Source organism: Oncorhynchus clarkii, chromosome 30 (assembly GCF_045791955.1).
Source record: "Oncorhynchus clarkii lewisi isolate Uvic-CL-2024 chromosome 30, UVic_Ocla_1.0, whole genome shotgun sequence".
Taxonomy (NCBI): domain Eukaryota; kingdom Metazoa; phylum Chordata; class Actinopteri; order Salmoniformes; family Salmonidae; genus Oncorhynchus; species Oncorhynchus clarkii.
Genome location: NC_092176.1, coordinates 22076462 through 22099037, shown reverse-complemented (window position 1 = coordinate 22099037; position 22576 = coordinate 22076462). Strand labels below are relative to the sequence as shown.

At 42.2% G+C, this 22576-nt stretch overlaps 1 protein-coding gene across 1 annotated transcript in view; it reads left to right on the top strand.

The window, feature by feature from the left end:
- The window catches only part of LOC139389896 (pleckstrin homology domain-containing family A member 2-like), a 28018-nt gene extending 9651 nt beyond the window's left edge, over window positions 1-18367 (top strand). The window contains exons 5-12 of the mRNA XM_071136912.1: window positions 627-724; window positions 4187-4315; window positions 4458-4559; window positions 13311-13379; window positions 13693-13763; window positions 13851-13914; window positions 14565-14642; window positions 14803-18367. Coding sequence (XP_070993013.1) covers window positions 627-724; window positions 4187-4315; window positions 4458-4559; window positions 13311-13379; window positions 13693-13763; window positions 13851-13914; window positions 14565-14642; window positions 14803-15258 — 1067 coding nt within the window. The 3' untranslated portion in view covers window positions 15259-18367. The remainder of the gene's footprint in view (window positions 1-626; window positions 725-4186; window positions 4316-4457; window positions 4560-13310; window positions 13380-13692; window positions 13764-13850; window positions 13915-14564; window positions 14643-14802) is intronic.
- The last annotated feature ends 4209 nt before the right edge of the window (window positions 18368-22576 follow it).

The following is a 22576-nucleotide window of genomic DNA, read 5'->3' as shown; positions in this document are numbered from 1 at the left end:
AGGTGAACGGATTATCTCTGCATGTGTGGTGAAGCACGGAGGAGGAGGTGTGGGGGTGCTTTGCTGGTGACACTGTCAGTGATTTATTTTGAATTCAAGTCACACTTAACCAGCATGGGTATAGCATTTTGCAGCAATACGCCATCCCATCTAGTTAGTGGAACCCTCATTTGTTTTTCAACAGGACAATGATCCAACACTCCTCCAGGCTGTGTAAGGGCTATTTGACCAAGAAAGAGTGATTGAGTGCTGCCTCAGATTACCTGGCCTCCAAAATCACCCAACCTGAGTTGGACCGCAGCTTCACCTGGAATGCAGAGTGGAGGAAAAGCAGCAAACAAGTGCTCATCATATGTGAGAACTCCTTCAAGGCTGTTGAAAAAGCATTCCAGATTAAGCTGGTTGAGAGAATGCCAAGTGTGCAAAGCTGTCATCAAGGCAAAGGGTGGCTACATTGAATTATCTCAAATATATGTTGATTTGTTTAACACTTTTTGGTTAATGTGTGTGTGTGTGTTTTCATAGTTTTGATGTCTTTACTATTATTCTACAATGTAGAAAATAGTAAAAATAAAGAGAAACCCTTGACTGAGTAGGTGTGGCACTATATATCACTATGTCTGCAGTGATCAATGCAGTATCTCGCCGGTATTTCCTCCAAGCCAACGATGCTGCTGACCTCAGAGACTGGGTCATTGCTCTCAACAAAGCCACCAAGATCACTGTGAGTACCCCAACTCATGTAGCTTCAAATCAACTTTTACATTCAGACATCTAATCAATACACGTATAACGTTCCATCAAACTGAGACTTAGCGATATTAAGTTGCTACAAACAGCACTGCATATGTTGCAGATGAGCGTGATGCAAGACAATGCACTCCCCAGAGCCGCTGGAAAACATGTGGCGAGACAGCATCTGCCCCAGTACTTTTCAATCGCACACCACTTTCAAAGCAGCAGCACCAACCGGGCCAGTAACTTCTCAAATTTTTGCGTTCCAGTTCAGCATCTACCATTGACAAACCATTGAAGACTACACACAGAAAAGTTGTGCTGTTTTTATTTGAGCAATATCATAGGCCGTTCATTCAAGCACCACTACACTCCCGCGAGTCACCACTTCTTGAGCAGTACAGAAGTTGATGGCTACGTTCACATTGCAGATGCGAGCTGGCCTGAGCAAAAATAAGCGCCCATCAATCTACTCACTGAGTTATTTATTTTTAGGGAAAATTATTTACAAAAGTAAACTTTCACTAGTGAACATATTAGCAATATGCTGGCTACTGTTGATAGTCTGTATAAAGAAAGCATTGGTCTTGGCTGGTCTACTGTAGCCAGTCAATGTCTATTTTGGAACGTTTGTCTTAAAGGGGCAGCATCCTATTTTGAGATGTGAAAGGCCCAGAAAAGACACGTAACACATTTTGCCAAACCACTTTGGAACCAATGGTGTCACCTTTGGCACTCACAGAGTATCACAGGGCGTCTGCACGGATACGCTTCAATAGCTACAACCTGATTGCTGCGAATCAGAAAGACCGGAGAAGTTTAGGTTTGCGTTTCACTACTTTTGGTTATTGTGGCAATGGGCCTAACATTGCTGTTTACTTCGTGCATACAGTTGTACTGTAATATATTGGCATCCATGCACTTTACAGTGAAGTGGTATGGAGTGGAATGTTCCATTTTCTCTTCTCAAAACTGGCTGAATTGTTATTTTTACCTTGTACGCACCTGCAACTGTTGCTGTGTATTAGATATTACTGCACTGTTGGAGCTACTGTAGGAACCCAAATATTTCGCTACACCCGCAATAACATCTGCTAAATATGTGTCTGCAACCAATAAAATTGGATTTGATTTGACCCGCAACTTCCCACAGGTGAGAGAAATTACACTGTAAATGAGAATCACCTGCCTCCAACCAAATTATTTTGAATTCTTCTGAATTCGTAATGGTTTAGTCTAGGCCATTATTATTTTGGGGGGTCCTGTACAGTTGTAAATCAAACAAAAAAATATATGAACCCCAAAAGTTATTTCAGTTTCAACTTATTTTAGAAGAAATAGTGATTTCATATAAAACAGAAATATGTGCACAGTTACACTAATTATATATTAGTGTAACTGTGTCTGACTCTACCTTTTTGATATTGCATTTATAACTTGACTCTAACACTACATGTAATATGTTCATGTTTGATTTCGGTAAACCCGTAGGCTAGGTGCAGCTGAAACTACAATCACCTGAGTCACACTGACAAGAAGTGATGTCACACAGAGCCATAGATACATGTAACTGCAAACATAATGGAAGCACTTGAGTAAATGAGGGATACAAACTATTTTGAAAGCAGGTGCTTCCACACAGGTGTGGTTCCTGACTTAATTAAGAAATTAACATCCCATCATGCTTAGGGTCATGCATAAAAATAATAGGCAAGCTATGACCCCATAGGATGACATTGTCCCCATCCACAAGGCATGAGTGGTCACTTAATGGTTTGATGAGCAGGAAAATAATGTAAACCATATTCCATGGCCATTTCAGTCACCAGATCTCAACCCAATAGAACACTTATGAGAGATTATGGAACGGCGCCTGAGACCGTGTTTTCCACCACCATCAAAACAATCACCAAATTATGGAATATTTTCGTGAAAGAATGGTGTCGCATCCCTCCAGTAGAGTTCCAGACACTTGTAAAATCTATGCATTCTGTAACGGCTGTTGGAAGGAGAGGACCAAGGTGCAGCGTGGTATGTGTCCATATTTATTTAATAAACACAAAAATAACAAAGCGAACGACCGAAACAGTTCTGGCTGGTGCAGACACACAACAGAAAACACAACATAGAATGCCCACCCCAACTCACGCCCTGACCAAACTTAAACAGAGACATAAAAAAGAAACTAAGGTCAGGACATGACACATTCAATCTGTTCTGGCTTTTGGTTGCCCAAAGCCCTATTAAGACACTGTATATTGGTGTTTCCTTTATTTTGGTAGTTACCTGTATATAGCACTCAAGAGGAAGAAGTCTGTGGTCTCACATTCAACTGTTTGGCCAGGGTGTACACATACACACACACACACACACACACACACACACATCTAAAATATGAGGAAATGGTGAAACAGGACAGTGGGAGTTGTTTTGAGGTTTCACATAGCAGATTCATATCAAATCAAATGTTATTTGTCACATGCGTCGAACACAACAGACCTTAGCGTGAAATTCTTCCTTACAAGCCCTTAACCAACAATGCATAGTAAGAAAATATTTGCTAAATAAACTAAAGTAAAAAAAGTAACACAATAAAATAATAAGGCTATATACAGGGAGTACTGAGCCAATGTACCGGATCATATTTACATTTAGGTAAGAACAGTGTGTGTGCTAACTTATATCCAGCCTGTGGGGGGCTTTCCACACACACTGTTTTAACAGACTGCTGATGTTTGTGCTGTGGAGCTGCACTATAGAGCACACACACATGCAATCTTCTCGACCACACATTTTTCTTGGGGGGGGGGGGGGGGGGGGGGGGGGGGGGGGTCAGGGAGTTTAATGCTGAGTCATGGAGGTCATAAGGCCTGTAACTCCTCCCCTCCACACCACTACAGAAGGCTGAGAACAGCAGTTAGTGATTACATCCCAATAATCTCTTTTCTCTCTCTCGTTTTCTCCTGAAGTGTGCACTCGTTCACCACTTCACACAAATGTTTAAGCATGGGATTGGTATAGGCATGGCCTAGAGGGAGTTTCCATATACCAGTAATTTTGTTTTCAATCCATGAAAGGAGGTGAACAAGTGCACACTTCGGGAGAAAGGAGAAATTATTGGGACCTGTGGCCCAATAGTCAACACTGTGTTTGGCTCTGTGAGGCTAGAGTGTGGTGCTGCTCTGTTTCTTCTGTATTGTCACCTGCCCTCACACAGGAAACACAGATGCTCTCGCTATTCCACTTCCTCTTTGGCTCCCCCTGAAGAAACCCTGTAGGCCTACATGTCCGCCATGTTTATATCAAATGTCTTGTTTATCACTCCAGAAATATGTTATATTATAGTTTCATGGTTTATCAATAAGTGAAAGTTAATGATAATGTATTGTTGGATAAATGCTAAATGCTAGCTATGGGTTTGACTTGATGCTCAAACTGTTGTTTTCTGTAGGTCCCGAAAGCTAGACCTCTCCAGCCAAGGACAGAGGTTTCTATGGTAACCGGTGAGGCAGGGGGTAAGAGGCAGGCCTATAAGACTGAGATCATCGGGGGAGTGGTGGTGCACACCCCCATGTACCAGGTACTATGTTCTAGTCCAAACGCACCATTGCCATGGTGACCATGTTGGTGTTTGTGATGATGGTGGTGATGACAATGGAGGGGGAGGATGATGATGATGTACAGTGATGGTGATAATTATGATGATTGTGTGTGTGTTGCAGAATGAGGGGGAGGAGATGGAGGTAGGGGACAGGAAGGTCAACGCTGTAGGCAGTAGACCAGGCGTGCTGAGGTGTGGCTACTGTGTCAAACAGGGTAACATGGTGAGTACAAACACACACTAGCAACGGTCATCAAAATTGTTAAAGGTTTAAATAAATGCAACAGTTGGACAATGGAGAAAGATACTCCAAACCTTTTGGAATTTTTATAATCCATCAGATATTGACCGAATTATAGCACAAAACATTTAACTGCCACGGACAAATAATGAAGTTCAGCGATTTTGGTGGGAATTCTGGTATTCAATTTAATGTAAAATTTCACTTTTATTCACTCATATACATTTTATAATGGTATCAGGTATTTGCAAAAATATTTTGTGCCGCATTTGCATAAATACACTGTATTTTAATAGATTAACATAAACGGGTTTCATAGGGCTGTAACCACAACTTGCTCTGTGTACGCCTACATGCTTGACAATCATCTCATTCCAAAATTATGGGCATTAATATGGAGTTGGTCCCCCCTTTGCTGCTAAAATAGACTCCACTCTTCTGGGAAGACTTTCCACTAGATGTTGGAGCTAGAGGTCTTTTGGCCGATTTTATTTATTATTAAAACGTAATCTTTATTTAACTAGGCAAGTCAGTTAAGAACACATTCTTATTTTCAATGACGGCCTAGGAACGGTGGGTTAACTGCCTTGTTTAGGGGCAGAACGACAGATTTTTAGCTCGGGGATTCAATCTTGCAACCTTACAGTTAACTATTCCAACGCTCTAACCACCTGCCTCACGAGGAGCCTGCCTGTTACGCGAATGCAGTAAGCCAAGGTAAGTTGCTAGCTAGCATTAAATGTATCTTATAAAAAACAATCAATCAATCATAATCACTAGTTAACTACACATGGTTGATGATATTACTATTTATCTAGCGTGTCCTGCGTTGGATATACAGTGGGGCAAAAAAGTATTTAGTCAGCCACCAATTGTGCAAGTTCTCCCACTTAAAAAGATGAGAGGCCTGTAATTTTCATCATAGGTACACTTCAACTATGACAGACAAAATGAGAAGGAAAAAAAAATCTGAAAATCACATTGTAGGATTTTTTATGCATTTATTTGCAAATGATGGTGGAAAATAAGTATTTGGTCACCTACAAACAAGCAAGATTTCTGGCTCTCACAGACCTGTAACTTCTTCTTTAAGAGGCTCCTCTATCCTCCACTGGTTACCTGTATTAATGGCACCTGTTTGAACTTGTTATCAGTATAAAAGACACATGTCCACAACCTCAAACAGTCACACTTCAAACTCCACTATGGCCAAGACCAAAGAGCTGTCAAAGGAGACCAGAAACAGAATTGTAGACCTGCACCAGGCTGGGAAGACTGAATCTGCAATAGGTAAGCAGCTTGGTTTGAATAAATCAACTGTGGGAGCAATTATTAGGAAATGGAAGACATACAAGACAACTGATAATCTCCCTCGATCTGGGGCTCCACGCAAGATCTCACCACATGGGGTCAAAATGATCACAAGAACGGTGAGCAAAAATCCCAGAACCACACGGGGGGACCTAGTGAATGACCTGCAGAGAGCTGGGACCAAAGTAACAAAGCCTACCATCAGTAACACACTATGCCGCCAGGGACTCAAATCCTGCAGTGCCAGACGTGTCCCCCTGCTTAAGCCAGTACATGTTCAGGCCCGTCTGAAGTTTGCTAGAGAGCATTTGGATGATTCAGAAGAAGATTGGGAGAATGTCATATGGTCAGATGAAACCAAAATAAAACTTTTTGGTAAAAACTCAACTCGTTGTGTTTGGAGGACAAAGAATGCTGAGTTGCATTCAAAGAACACCATACCTACTGTGAAGCATGGGGGTGGAAACATCATGCTTTGGGCTGTTTTTCTGCAAAGGGACCAGGACGACTGATCCGTGTAAAGGAAAGAATGAATGGGGCCATGTATCGTGAGATTTTGAGTGAAAACCACCTTCCATCAGCAAGGGCATTGAAGATGAAACGTGGCTGGGTCTTTCAGCATGACAATGATCCCAAACACACCGCCCGGGCAATGAAGGAGTGGCTTCGTAAGAAGCATTTCAAGGTCTTGGAGTGGCCTAGCCAGTCTCCAGATCTCAACCCCATAGAAAATCTTTGGAGGGAGTTGAAAGTCCGTGTTGCCCAGCAACAGCCCCAAAACATCACTGCTCATGGAGGAATGGGCCAAAATACCAGCAACAGTGTGTGAAAACCTTGTGAAGACTTACAGAAAACGTTTTACCTCTGTCATTGCCAACAAATGGTATAACAAAGTATTGAGAAACTTTTGTTATTGACCAAATACATATTTTCCACCACAATTTGCAAATAAATTCATTAAAAATCCTACAATGTGATTTTCTGGATTTTTTTTCTCATTTTGTCTGTCATAGTTGAAGTGTACCTATGATGAAAATTACAGGCCTCATCTTTTTAAGTCGGAGAACTTGCACAATTGGTGGCTGACTAAATACTTTTTTGCCCCACTGTAATCGATGCGGTGCGTATTCGCGAAAAAGGACTAACGTTGCTCCAATGTGTACCTAACCATAAACATCAATGCCTTTCTTAAAATCTATATATATATTTTTTTTATTTAATTCATTTAATTTTTGGGAATTTTATCCCTTTTTCTCCCCAATTTCGTGGTATCCAATTGTTAGTAGCTACTATCTTGTCTCAGCGCTACAACTCCCGTACAGGCTCGGGAGAGACGAAGGTCGAAAGCATATGTCCTCCGAAACACAACCCAACCAAGCCGCACTGCTTCTTAACACAGCGCGCATCCAACCCGGAAACCAGCCGCACCAATGTGTCAGAGGAAACACCGTGCACCTGGCGACCTGGTTAGCGGGCAGCTGTGCCCGGCCCGCCACAGGAGTCGCTAGTGTGCGATGAGACAAGGATATACCTGACGGCCAAACCCTCCTTAACCCGGACTACTCTAGGCCAATTGTGCGTCGCCCCATGGACCTCCCGGGACGCGGCCGGCTGCGACAGAGCCTGGGCTTGAACCCAGAGTCTCTGGTGGCACAGCTAGCACTGAGAAGTATATATTGTTAAACCTGGATATTTAGCTAAAAGAAATCCAGGTTAGCAGGCAATATTAACCAGGTGAAATTGTGTCACTTCTCTTGCGTTCATTGTAAGCAGAGTCAGGGTATATGCAACAGTTTGGGCCGCCTAATTTGCCAGAATTTTACGTAATTATGACATAACATTGAACGTTGTGCAATGTAACAGGAATATTTAGATTTATGGATGCCACCCATTAGATAAAATACGGAACGGTTCTGTATTTCACTGAAAGAATAAACGTCTTGTTTTTGAGATGATAGTTTCCGGATTCAACCATATTAATGACCTAAGGCTTGTATTTCTGTGTGTTATTATGTTATAATTAAGTCTATGATTTGATAGAGCAGTCTTTTAAGCATTCATTCAAACAGCACTTCCGTGCGTTATGCCAGCAGCTCTTCGCTGTGCTTCAAGCATTGAGCTGTTTATGACTTCAAGCCTATCAACTCCCGAGATTATGCTGGTGTAATCGATGTGAAATGGCTAGCTAGTTAGCGGGGTGCGCACTAAAAGTGTTTCAAATGTCACTCGCTCTGAGACTTGGAGTGGTTGTTCCCCTTGCTCTGCATGGGTAACGCTTCTTCGAGGGTGGCTGTTGTCGATGTGTTCCTGGTTCGAGCCCAGGTTGGAACGAGGAGAGGGACGGAAGCCAAATATACTGTTACATTTTTACTCATGTTAAAAGGAACCACCAGCTTTCATATGTTTCATGTTCTGAGCAAGGAACTTAAACGTTAGCTTTCTTACATGGCACATATTGCACTTTTACTTTCTTTTCCAACACTGTTTTTGCATTATTTAAACCAAATTGAATATGTTTCATTATTTATTTGAGGCTAAATTGATTTTATTGATGAATTATATTAAGTTAAAATAAGTGTTCATTCAGTGTTGTTGAAATTGTCATTATTACAAATAAATGTAAAAAATCGGCTGATTAATCGGCATCGGCTTTTTTTTGGTCCTCCAATAATCGGTATCGGTATCGGCGTTGAAAAATCATAATCGGTCGACCTCTAGTTGGAACATTGCTGCAGGGACTTGCTTCCATTCAGCCACGAGCATTAGTGAGGTTTGGTGATTTAGACCTGGCTCGCAGTCGGTGTTCCAATTCATCCCAAAGGTGTTCGATTGGGTTGAGGTCAGGGCCAGGCCAGTCAAATTCTTCCACACCGATCTCTACTAACCATTTCTGTATGGACCTCACTTTGTGCACGGGGGCATTGTCATGCTGAAACAGGATAAGGCCTTCCCCAAACTTTTGCCACAAAGTTGGAAGCACAGAATCGTATAGAATGTCATTGCATGCTGTAGCATTAAGATTTCTAAAATTGATTGAATCATTTTTTCCCACAATCTACATACAATGCCCCATAATGACATAGAGAAAACATGTTTTTAGAAATGTTTGCACATTTATTAAAATAAAAAAAGACCTTATTTACATAAGTATTCAGACCCATTTCTATGTGACTCATTTGAGCTCAGCTACATCCTGTTTCCATTGATAATCCTTGAGATATTTCTACAACTTGATTGGCTTCCATCTGTGGTAAATTCAATTGATTGGACATGATTTGTAAATGCACACCTGTCTATATGTGGTCCCACTGTTGACAGTGCATATCAAAGCAAAATCTAAGCCATGAGGTCGAAGGAATTGTCCGTAGAGCTCCGAGACAGGATTGTGTCGAGGCACAGATCTAGGGAAGGGTACCAAAACGTTTCTGCAGCATTGAAGTTCCCAAAGAACACAGTGGCCTCCATCAATCTAGAGCTGGCCGCCTGGCCCAACTGATCAATCGGGGGAGAAGGTTCCTTGGTCAGGGAGGTGAACAAGAACCTGATGGTAACTCTAACAGAGCTCTAGAGTTCCTCTGTGGAGATGGGAGAACCTTCCAGAAGGACAACCATCTTTGCAGCACTCCACTAATCAGGCCTTTATGGTAGAGCGGCCTGACGGAAGCCACTCCCCAGTAAAAGGCACACGACAGCCTGCTTGGAGTTTGCCAAAATGCACCTGAAGGACTCTCAGACCATGAGAAACAAGATTATCTGGTCTGATGAAACCAAGATTGTACTCTTTTTGGCCTGAATGCCAAGCATCACATCTGGAGGAAACCTGACACCGTCCCTACGGTGAAGTATGGTGGTGACAGCATCATGCTGTGGGGATGTTTTTCAGCACCAGGGACTGGGAGGCTTGTCATGATCGAGACAAAGATGAACGGAGCAAAGTAGAGAGATCCTTGATGAAAACCTGCTCCTGAGCTCTCAGGATCTCAGACTGGGGCGAATGTTCACCTTCCAACAAGACAATGACCCTAAGCACACAGCCAATGCAACGCAGGAGTGGCTTCACGACAAGTCTCTGAATGTCCTTGAGTGGCCCATCTAGAGCCCGGACTTGAACCCGATCTAACCTCTCTGGAGAGACCTGAAAATAGCTGTGCAGCGACGCTCTCTATCCAACCTGACAGAACTTGAGAGGATCTGCAGAGATGAGTGGGAGAAACTCCCCAAATACAGGTACACGAAGCTTGTAGATTCATACCCAAGAGGACTCGAAGCTGTAATCACTGCCAAAAGTGCTTAAACAAAGTACTCAATAAAGGGTCTGAATACTTATGCAAAGTGATATTTCCATTTTTTGGTTTGAATATATTTTCAAAAATATCTAAAAACCTGTTTTCACTTTGTCTTTATGGAGTATTGTGTGTAGATTGATGAGGAAATAAATAAATGTAATACATTTTAGAATAAGGCTGTAAAGTAACAAAATGTGGAAAAATTCAAGGGGTCTGAATACTTTCCAAATGCACTGTATACAGTAGTGTACTTTACATTGTTTGTGAGATCAGACATAATATCACTATAATCCGAGTGTTTTCAGAAGTTGCATTCATTTCGGCGCATCTCATTTTGTTAACATTTCAATTGTATTGAATTACAAAGTTTTTCAATTCCACAAAAAATGTACACCCATCAAAATAACTTTATCTTTTGTGATGTAAGTGTTGAGAAGATGCGTTAAATACCAGACTAAGTTTAGTATTTACCGGGGTGTGTTTGACACGTCATTACTAAACATTTTCTGCGCTCGTAAAGTTAACTGGAAAAAATGAAAGCAACCAATCCAGCGAGATTTGTGACAAACACAGGAAATAGATTTATGAAAAAGACAGATCCTCAGGTAGGCTGGGCATGCACGTTGCTATGTACATAGCGCTGGTGCGACGACACACCGGCGGCCACGAGTCATGGAGGCAGTCAAATTCCACATGGCCTTTTAGTCACAGTAATTAGGCTTCTCCAAACATTGCTGCTGCTGGTCATTAGTAGCCTACCAAACGTGCTAACTGCCTGGTACCCAGCACTCTATTGTCCCTCTAATCACTCTGACACCAATGCAAATGTATTCAAAAATCAAATCAAACAATTCATAAGAGCCCATGACCTCCTGTTGTGCAACATTTCTAGAGGCTATGCAATTGCGGGAGAAAACAGAGTAATGGCCTCTACTAAAAATAGGAGGTTCCCATCAGCTTTCTATAGGCTAGGCCTACTATATTTATTTCTCAACTTTCCTAATATTAAGAACATTGCTTATATTTACAACAGGAGTATAGTCTACCTGGCTGGCATGAACATTAACCATGTGGAAAAGTGTCCTCCAGTAACTGTAAGTGCATAGATGACATGTATTTTTTCCTGCTGCCCCTGTTTCGATACAGGTCCATGATAATGGTCCATTCTAAATCAAAACAAATGTCACATATATTATTTAGCATGTGTAAAGACTAGATTAAATCAGGAATTGGCTAATATTGTCACCCATCAGACTATCACTTGTGAATTATATATTATCTTGTGAATGATAGCATAAGAAATCGTGTTTTTTTTGCAACATTTTCTAATCATAGTCACACACCTCATGTAGCCTAGCCCATAGGCCTATACAAGGTTTGTATCACAACTAAAGTTACCAAGTAACTTCTTAAAATGAAGCACATTAATCCGCTTTACAAGAGGTGTAGAGCCTAACGTGTGTGTGTGTGTGTACAGTGGGGAGAACAAGTATTTGATACACTGCCGATTTTGCAGGTTTTCCCACTTACAAAGCATGCAAATTAATTACTTAAAAATCATACAATGTGATTTTCTGGATTTTTGTTTTAGATTCAGTCTCTCACAGTTGAAGTGTACCTATGATGTAAAATTACAGACCTCCACATGCTTTGTAAGTAGGAAAACCTGCAAAATCTGCAGTGTATCAAATACTTGATCTCCCCATTGTATATAAGCAGCTTGTGAGTTTCAAGTTTGGGAAAGTTAATTTTCACCATAAAAATGCACCTTTATAATAAAAGCATTATATGCATAATTGCATTTGCGGTCACTTTTGGTAATGGTGTTTTCCGCTAATGGAACATTTGTGCTTAATAGCCTACTACCATGTGCGCATTGCTGCGCTTCTAATGTGAAGAAATAGCCTGATAGTTTATCAACATTTCAAGCTAAACGTTCTGATATTGTGTCAGCCACATTGCATAAAAAAGTATTTTTGATGCTAGTGGTATTCATTTGGGATCTATCGCATCCCACAACTGTTCCAGACTATGTTTGGAATATTTATTTCTCAAACAGAATAGAATAGGTTGACTTTTGTGCTATGGGGGATAGTAGATTGACATAGGCTAGTGCTTTTGCTGTTCGTTAGGCCTACTTATCTTGTCGGCTGACGAAAAGTAAATGTGGACAGTCCATCCAATATCTTCAATATTCACCTCGGGATTGGATAAGGACACACACAGTTGCGTCCCTGATGTGTCTGTCTTTACTTGTAGCCTTATGAGAAAGTCCCGATCACATGACAGAGAGGCTTCGGATTGGTCAGCACACTCAGGGAGAAGGGCACAACGCAGCACTCCGGGTCGCAAAAGGAATTTTTTTAAAGATGCATTACGGACACAAAGGGGAAGCCGGCGCGAAGTTCGAGGCATTATCAAATACTTTTCGAATTGAATTAAATTAAATGAGAGACTGTTGGAGTGTGTACAATCTGCCAAAAAACAAAGTGCTCATGACTTTCAAGCTTTTTTCAAATCATCATTAGTCTCATCATGCAGCCTTACAATGTATTCAGAACATATAGCCCAACATTTGTAGAACAACTAAAGTTAGATTAATAACTCTACATGAAACATATGGGAGTACCTATTTCTTAACCGCTCAACATAGAATAGCCGCATGTGCACACTCCCTCAAATCGCTTGGAGAAAATATTTATATTTTATTCAGCTTTGTTCAATTGTATTCTTCATACTAAAATAATGCCACGGAATTATAAACAAATCTTGTCTGCTAAATGAGCTAGTGTAGCACACAGCCATTTGGCATAGCCACATAAGGACCACTCAGAGTATGCTATTATTTTCTTCTGAAATAGAATACATTTTCTCCATATCATGCTTCTTTAGACCTGTCTAAAATAATGGATTTATTGCGAAGGTGTAGGCTATATTACATGGTTTTATTAGACTTTTTAAAATGGCTTGTAGGCTTTGTGTGGAAGCCAGGAGATGCTAAATGTGTTTATGTTCATTAACGGTCAATTACAGAGAGACCAACCAGTTATTTGCTTGACAATCACCGGCTGACGAAATGTCATGACCACCACATCCCTACACATACACTTTTGAACTAATCCGTTGTATGTTTCAGAGGAAAAGCTGGAAAAGGCGTTTCTTCATGCTGGACAACAATTCTGTCAGTTACTACAAGTGTGAGACGGTGAGGTCATATCCTGTCTCTCCTCTCTCCTCTGTGAGTGGCTCTGGGTGGTAACTGTTGCTGTTTAAACCACAGTGGGTTGTAATTACAGATGTCCTCAAATGGCTTTGGGGAGTAAATTCAAACCAAGACAATACATTGTCGGAAAAACATGTGTCCTCCATGTTTAAGTCTTTGTTTCTGCTTTGGTGTGGTGTATGTTTCAGTGTCCTGTGTGACAGATGTGTTTCTGTCAGTGGAACAGAGTAAAGTTTGGTGTTTCTCTGATGCACGATGGCGTGTGTGTGTAACCTGTATTTGATATGTATTTCAGCATAAGGAGCCGCTAAGAGCGGTTCTTCTGCGAGACATTCAGAAGGTCCATGAATGTCTGGTCAAATCTGGGTGAGAGTCACACATATCTATTTAATCTATCTAATCTAATACACACACACACAAGCTTGCTGTCTTACCTAGTCATCTCTCTGTCAGGGACCTGCTGATGAGGGATAACCTGTTTGAGATTATCACCAGCTCTAGGGTTTTCTACATCCAGGTAGGTGTGTACTTGTTTTCCTACCTTATCAGGACCCCAATGTCCTAACAATTCACCCAAATGTCCGTGCAAAGTAGGAAAACAACAACTTTAAAATGAAGGTTTAGGGTTAAAGTTTAAAAAATGAAAAATGCTGTTTTACAGGGTCAGCCATAGTAGTACTGCACTCCTGGAGCAAATTCGGGTTAGGTGCTTTGCTCAAGGGCACATTGACAGATTTTTCACCTGGTCAACTCGGGTATTTGAACCAGCAACCTTTTGGTTACTGGTCCAACGCTCTAACTGCTAGGCTACCTGCCTGGGGTTAAAGAAAATATGATTTTTAATGGTCAAACAAGTCCTGAAATTTCTCAAATAAAGGTGTGTGTGTGTGTGTGTGTGTGTGTGTGTGTGTGTGTGTGTGTGTGCGTGCGTGCGTCAGATGGTCTTCCCTCTGTGTTTGATGCTCTGTTGCTCATGTGTGGCCTTAGTTCTGTTTTTGGATGAACGGAAGGTTTGTACAAACACTAACCATAAAACAACATCTCTTGTCCCCCCATGGGAGAACAGCTGACTAGGGTCAGGGGCCTTAGATCAGAGAGAGGTAACTGTGTGTGTGCCTACTTTGTTGTATGAGCATAATGTGTCAGCGTGTGCTGGTTTTGTTGCAGACAGACACTCCAGAGGACATGCAGGGCTGGATCAGAGACATTGAGGGGAAGATACAGGACTTCAGAGGCCCGGGCAAGGTAAAGGTGGATTTAAATTCCACTTACAGTTCCGACCAGTACTATTAGTGGTCCTGATGGCGCGCCCATACAATGGTCATTGCACAACAGGGAGATGAGGAATTCTGATTCAGTGGGGGAATCACAAAATGGTGTCTCTCTTTTTTTCTTTCCCTCTCAGAGCTCTGCATTCACACGTGCCTCCTCCTCTCTGTATTGCCATGGTAACTCCTCCCACCAACCCTCTGTTGTCCGTGGTCGTCAGGGAGATGACAAGAGACCCCCTTTAGTGAAGTCATGTTCCGTGGCCCCGGGGTGGCAGCCCTGGACCCCCGTACCCCAAAGAGAGGCTCCCGCACTGGGCATACTAGATAAGGACGGTCCCTTTAGCTCTCTGCTGCCCAGCCTCTCCTCTCTCTCTCTTTCCACCTCCTCATCTTTATCCTCCCTCCCCACTCCCACCCCACAGGGGGTCTCAGCTCCAGCCAGTGGTGTGGGGGTCCCAGTCTGCCCAGGCCCCATAGCCCCAGGCCCCTCCAGCAGCCGGAGGAGACACCGCTCTCAGCCTCAGCCCACCACAGACCGCAGCTTCCCTTTCAGCCTGGACCATGATGGCATCCGCACCACCGACGTCTAGAACCAACCACGTCTAGACCAACAGAGCTCTGGATCCAACAATATGTGGAACCACCAACATCTAGAACCAATATCTAGAGCAACAATGACACTTGATTGAGTGCCTTTCCCTTTGAAAGACTAAACCTTCCCTCCCCCAGCCACTCTCCTTTGAGAGTTCCATAGGCCTGCTGCTTTGGCTGAGGCTGCTGTGGGCTGTTTGCTAAAGTAGCCCCCCCATCCAATTCTCTCTCTGGAGGCCTGTGGCCCCCTGTTGGTGGGGGAGGGTAGTGATGCAAATTGGGGTTCCTGGATGTGTTCTCTCAGTGAGGGGTGTGTTAGTAGTGGCTGTGGGCTTCTGGTATAAAGGGTTATTCGGAGAGACTGGGAGGGGTTATCAGTGTTGGAGTGTCTGGTAGACTGCGAAGGGTTAAGTTATGTGTTGTACGATTTCCTCTTAAAACCTGAATGTAGTTCTCCCATGTACTGAGATGAAGGAAGGTTTGTATTGTGTTGGAGCCTGGTCTGTCTACCAAATACCCTCTAATAGTATTAGTCAGCTGGTATTTTACCTGTATTAACTAAATCTAAAGCATGTCCCAATTGGCACCCTAATTCACTATATCATGCAGTACTTTTTTACCAGAGCCTTATGGGCCCTAGTCAAACACTATATAATGAATGTGGTGCCACTGCCAATTGGGACGCAACCCAAGAGTCCCATTCAATCCATCACCTGGTCATAGAATAGTGACGATGTTCATGTCTGTGGCTCTGCTTGTCTCTAGACAATGTTGTTCCCTTGTTAGACTAAATCCAATTGCATTAAATCGGTACATCAGCAGCGCATTTTATGGTATTTCTGCACACTTTTCCGCTAGCCTCGTTCTCTTGCTCGAAGGGAGTGGAAATATTTTGGGTGTCTCAGATTGTTCTAGCAATTCTCACATTGTAACTTCATTAGGATGAACGATGTTTGACATGCTTTTTACATTTGTATCACAAACAATTATTTCGATAAAAGTGGCCATTTTTAGACCCTATACATTATGACTGGGATGATACCAGTATCACGAGGAAACAAAGCACGAAGCAGATTTAACTTCTTTAGGAAAACAGCAATAACGTTGGAAACAAACATCAGGTTGTCATCCAGAGTCACATTTATTCATTTTCCAAGCTGAAGCACACTTTTACATACAGCAGGTTTTTAAAGGACCAAAGAGTTTGGTCTACTTTGTGTTTTGCCATCGACGGATTATCACAATACTGCCCTATGATCTGTGAACCGTACATGATACAAACAACATCTGGGTGTCATTATACTCCTTATAGTGTTCTCGAACATATGGAGTATGTCTAGATTCTGAAATACTCATTTTCACATTCATATCTCAAAACTACCCTTTGATTTAGCTTTCTTTCTATTTTTACATATAGTTTGTGACACTCTTCAAACAAGTAAACATTTCCAGATTGGGCTCTCTCTAGTACTTTTCACTATATGACCCATTTTATACATAGAAATTGACATTATAGATCATTAATCAATCCCAGCCCTACTGTAGGATGCATATTCAGCAAGTCACCAGCAGAGGAAGTTCCGTTTGAATCGATTTTCCCATAAAATGTTATCAGAGAGCCCACAATGATTTACTTGCAGAGCAGCTGTTCCCAAACTAGGGGGCGCACCAACATTTTGTAGGGGTGTACAGGACCTTACTTGATTAAAGGTCTCATTCTTATTGTTTTTTTTATTCTTTACAATTCACAATTGTTTAAACCAATCTAAAACAACTCATAAATCCGCAATGCTTTAGGCTAGAAACAAGCGGTAAAATGCCAGAGGACAATGCGACTCTGATGCACATGAGCTGAGACATCCTAAAGTCGAGGAGTCAAAGAAATTGGACTTCGCTTGGGAGGTAATCTAATACAATGTTTGACTCTGAGTATACCAAACATTAGGAACACCTTCCTAATATTGATTATTGATACAGCCTTAATTCGTCAGGGCATGGACTCTACATGTTGTCGAAAGCGTTCCACAGGAATGCTGGCCCATGTAGACTCCAATACTTCCCACAGTTGTGTCAAGTAGGCTGGATGGTCCTTGGTGGACCATTCTTGATACACACAGGAAACTGTTGAGCATGAAAAACCCAGCAGCGTTGCAGTTCTTGATAAATCTTGTTTGCCTGGCACCTACAGTACTACCATACCCTGTTGAAAGGCACTTAAATATTTTGTCTTTGTCTGCACACATACACAATACATTTCTCAATTGTCTCAAGGCTTAAAATCCTTCTTTAATTTGTCTCCTCACCTTCATCTACACTGATTAAAGTGGATTTAACAGGTGACATCAATAAGGGATCATAGCTTTCACCTGGATTTACCTGGTCAGTCTGTCATGGAAAGAGCAGGTGTTCTTAATGTTTTGTATACTCGGTGTATAATTACTTTTGAGGGTTTATATAAATTATCATAAAACATTTGGTAGTGGAATAACATTTAGGATAAATCAGGTCTAGACTTTATATTCCTTTTCATTTATTATTATTATCATTAAATAGCCTATGTAAAATATGTCATGAGTCCTTCTAAACTAGAAGAATTGAAGGAAATTAACTTCGAAACTACACATTTTTCCTGGAGTGGGGGGGGGCATTTCTCAAATATGAAAAAGGGGGCCCTGGGGGAAACAGGTTGGGAACCCCTGTTGTAAAGTATATTGTTCCAAACAATGTGTTTAAAATGAACAAAATCTAAGAGTCGTTATGGGATATTCATATTTTATGTTAAATAAATTAATGTGAACTTTTTCTTTCAGAATCTAGACATACTCCATATTTTAGAGAACACTATACGGAGTGGAATGACACCCAGATGTTGTCTGAATCATGAACGGTTCACAGATCATAGGGTCTTACAGGAGGCATGTGACTTTGTGAAAGTATTCACCCCCCTTCACATTTTTCCTATTTTGTTGTCTTACAACCTGGAATTAAAATGGTATTTTTTGGGGGGGGGTGGGGGGGGGGGTTTATCATTTGATTTACACAACATGCCTACCACTTTGAAAATGCAAAATATTTTTGGGGAAACAAACAAGAAATAAGACAAAAAAACAGAACTTGAGCGTATAACTGTTCACCCCCCAAAAATCAATACTTTGTAGAGCCACCTTTTGCAGCAATTACAGTTGCAAGTGTCTTGGGGTATGTCTCTATAAGCTTGGCACATCTAGCCACTGGGATGTTTGCCCATTCTTCAAGGCAAAACTGCTCCAGCTCCCTCAAGTTGGATGGGTTCTGCTGGTGTACAGCAATCTTTAAGTCATACCACAGATTGTCAATTGGATTGAGGTCTGGGCTTTGACTAGGCCATTCCAAGACCTTTAAATGTTTCCCCTTAAACCACTCGAGTGTTGCTTTAGCATTATGCTTAGAGTCATTGTCCTGCTGGAAGGTTAACCTCCGACCCAGTCTCAAATCTCTGGTAGACTGAAACAGGTTTCCCTCAAGAATTTCCCTGTATTTAGCGCCAACCATCATTCCCTCAATTCTGACCAGTTTCCCAGTCCCTGACGATTTAAAAAAATGGTGTGGTGATGGTGTTCTCGGGGTGATGAGAGGTGTTGGGTTTGCGCCAGACATTTTCCTTGATGGCCAAAATGCTCAATTTTAGTCTCATCTGACCAGTGTACCTTCTTCCATATGTTTGGGGAGTCTCCCACATGCCTTTTGGTAGAACACCAATCATGTTTGCTTATTTTTTTCTTTAAGCAATGGTTTTTTTCTGGCCACTCCTCCGTAAAGACCAGCTCTGTGGAGTGTACGACTTAAAGTGGTCCTTATGGACAGATACCCCAATCTCCGCTGTGGAGCTTTGCAGCTCCTTCAGGGTTATCTTTGGTCTCTTTGTTGCCCCTCTGATTAATGCCCTCCTTGCCTGGTCTGTGAGTTTTGGTGGGCGGCCCTCTCTTGGCAGGTTTGTTTTGGTGCCATAGTCTTTAAAAAATGTTATGAGTTTAATGGTGCTCTGTGGGATGATCAAAGTTTCAGATAATTTTTTAGAACTCAACCCTGATGTGTACTCCTCCACAACTTTGTCCCTGACCTGTTTGGAGAGCTCCTTGGTCTTGGTGCTGCTTGCTTGGTGGTGCTGCTTGCTTAGTGGTGTTGCAGACTCTGGGGCCTTTCAGAACAGCTCTATATATACTGAGATCATGTGACACTTAGATTACACACAGGTGGACTTTATTTAACAAATTCTGTGACTTCTGAAGGTAATTGGTTGCACCAGATCTTATTTGGGGGCTTCATAGCAAAGGGGGTGAATAGATACACACGCACCACTTTTCCCCAAAAAAATTACAAGTAATTTTTTTTTCATTTCACTTCACCAATTTGCACTATTTTGTGTATATCCATTAAAGGAAATCTAAATAAAAATATATTTAAATTACAGGTTGTAGTGCAACAAAAGAGGAAAAACACCAAGGGGTGTTACTTTTGCAAGGCACTGTATAAGTCTTAAAAGGGCCAAAAATGCCCACTTTCATCATGATTTTCTCAAAAATAGTTTGTGATACAAATGTAAAACCCATTTCAAACATCCTTCTTTCCAACCTGTGAGAAATGCCAGAACAATCTGAGATAGCAAAAATATTGTCAGCTGGCGTGGAATCGCCGATGGTACTGTGTTCTGTCACGTCTTGTGTTTTGCCTGTCTGCACCTCACCAACCTGTTCCAGGTGTGCTTTTCTCCTTCTCTTCAAAACCAAACATGTCATGTTTATGATTCTATGATTCTATGTATTCTAAAATCGAACAATTTTTTCAGAATGGCACAAATTCCCCGATATCAGGGTACTCATGTCAACATGTTTGCTTTCAGAGCATATTTGATCCCAAACGTGTGTGTGTGTATTCTCATCACGGTTGACTGGCTGGCCAAACATTTTAGAAACAAGATGATGTATTTGTATATTTTTTACTTTACACCAAGTACAAACATACACCTAATGTTTGTTTTTAAAGGTAAGCATATTTTCAACATTAAGTACTGTCATTCCAGAAAAGAGAATGGTTAAATGCTAATGTGCGATTAATGTATTTTTCTCTTCTGGTTAGTGTTTTCTGATTCATTCCTGTTTTGCATATGTATTTTACCTGGTTACCTGGTGTCCACTCACCTTCCTGATGAAATGGCGTTGTTTTTTGACTTGTAAGCAAGCACATTAAATAACAAGGGAAGCGTTTTAGTTCTGTTGTAAAGGTATCTGATTTGAAACCCATCTCATATTGGTCCGTACTTTGATGTGAAGTGAGTGTATGACCCACATAGTCCTGCTGTAGTAGTAACTGTTTGTCATCCTGTGATCTGGTAGTGTCACTGTAGTGCTAGATACAAGCAACACAAAGAACTGAACAGACAGTCTCAGAAAGAGACAGACAGACCAACCTACTCTTTGTCTCTCTCCTATTGTATCTCCTCTTCTCTCTCTTATTCCTCTCTCCTCTCTCTCCTGGAGGTGAGATGAAGTGACATCAGAACCGCCACCCTGGCCTGCCCAGCCAGAGGCTGTGTTAAGTGAAGTGTTTAACACATCCAGCGCTGAAACCTGTGACCCAAAACTAACATAGGCCACCCCACCTGGGGCCAGGCCTCCTGAGCTCTGTACCATGGTGAAAGGTGTGAGCCACAGTAAAGGCCACAGTAAAGGGCCTCCGAGCATCACAAATGTCAGCTGTGTTGACGTGAGTTTTCAGCCTTTAAAGACTGACATCCCTGAGGTGATAAGGTATCCAACTGGAAGAAGCTTTTTAAAGGCAGCACTTAAACAGGACTGACTAAGGAAGGAGGAGGAAGAGGAAGGTTGAAAATAAGTTAGAGTGAGGAGGTTATAATGACGTCTAGGTGAGGAGGTGATTTCTAGGTGAGGAGGTAATGATGTCTAGGTGAGGAGGTGATTTCTAGGTGCGGAGCTGATGATGTCTAGGTGAGGAGGGGATTTCTAGAGCAGGTGATGTCTAGGTGAGGAGGAGTGGTGGTGATGTGGAGAGGAGGTGATGTCTAGGTGAGGAGGAGAGGCGGTGATGTCTAGGTGAGGAGGAGTGGAGAGGTGATGATGTCTAGGTGAGGAGGTGATGATGTCTAGGTGAGGAGGTGAAGAGTAGTTCAACTTGAGATAACCCTGTTCTGATGCAGTTCTAAGCCACACTTTCTCTCTCGCGCGCTCTCTCTCCCTCACGTGTGTGTGAATGGCAACCAGTGCGTAAAGAAGGTCACCTGTGTTTATTAACACCAGAGTGAGGCCTGTGTTTATTAACACCAGAGTGAGGCCTGTGTTTATTAACACCAGAGTGATGCTTGTGGGTGACGGGTTCCTCTCAGGGTACATGCACCCAGGCACAGATGCTGGTCCCCCAAATGTTAATGTTCCCACATGGACACCTCTGTGCCCCCTCTCACCCTAACCCCACACCCTCTCTGTCCCCTGTGCACTCAAAATCTGCACCCGCGACTTCATTGGTCAAATGCCAGCGGATAGAATAATGGGCACGTTTCTGCAGAGAAACACTGCCCTCTGTGTGTGTTAGGAACACTGCCGTCTGTGTATAGGCACGTGTTAAGAAGAGTTTTGGAGTGTGTGACATGACAGGTTAGCAGCTCCTCAGAGAATTTAGCTCAGGGTTTCTCTGTGCTATTGTAACTTGAATCCATGTTTTGCTGTGTGTCTGTCAGAACAGAGGGAAAACACTAGATGGGAATGAAGGCCAAGCACCACTCCCCATCAAGACGGCAACCCTAGAAGAGACTAGCCCTGTCTGGGGAAAACACACAAAAAGGCCAAATAGGGGGTGCTTGTATTTGTCTCGTGGAACCCTTACAAATGTGTGTGGTGTGAAATACAAATCTCAATCGCCCTAAGATACCGTCGGAGAGTGGCGCTCCCTCTGGCATTTACAGTAGTGATGTTGTTTTACTGCTGCAGACATTGCCAAGTACCTAGTTAGCCTACTGATGATGGTAGTGATGGTGAACAACAGTCATGTTGCCTTTGTGTGTAGTGTGGGTTACTAGACAGTAGAGTGTGCTAACAGAGTGTGTATTGCAACCTGCAATCTGGTGCTAGAAAGCTACTGTACTGTAATCAAACTAAAATATAAAGTAGCAACAAAGTGAAACAACCTTCCTTGATTCTCTGTGCCTTTCGGCATCTCTCAACGGAATCCAATCAGGACAACCTACAATCATTCTTTATGTAGTCTATGATGTGGACAGCCGTCTCTTTTCCACACAACAGGACCTGAGAGAGACCACCTGACTAA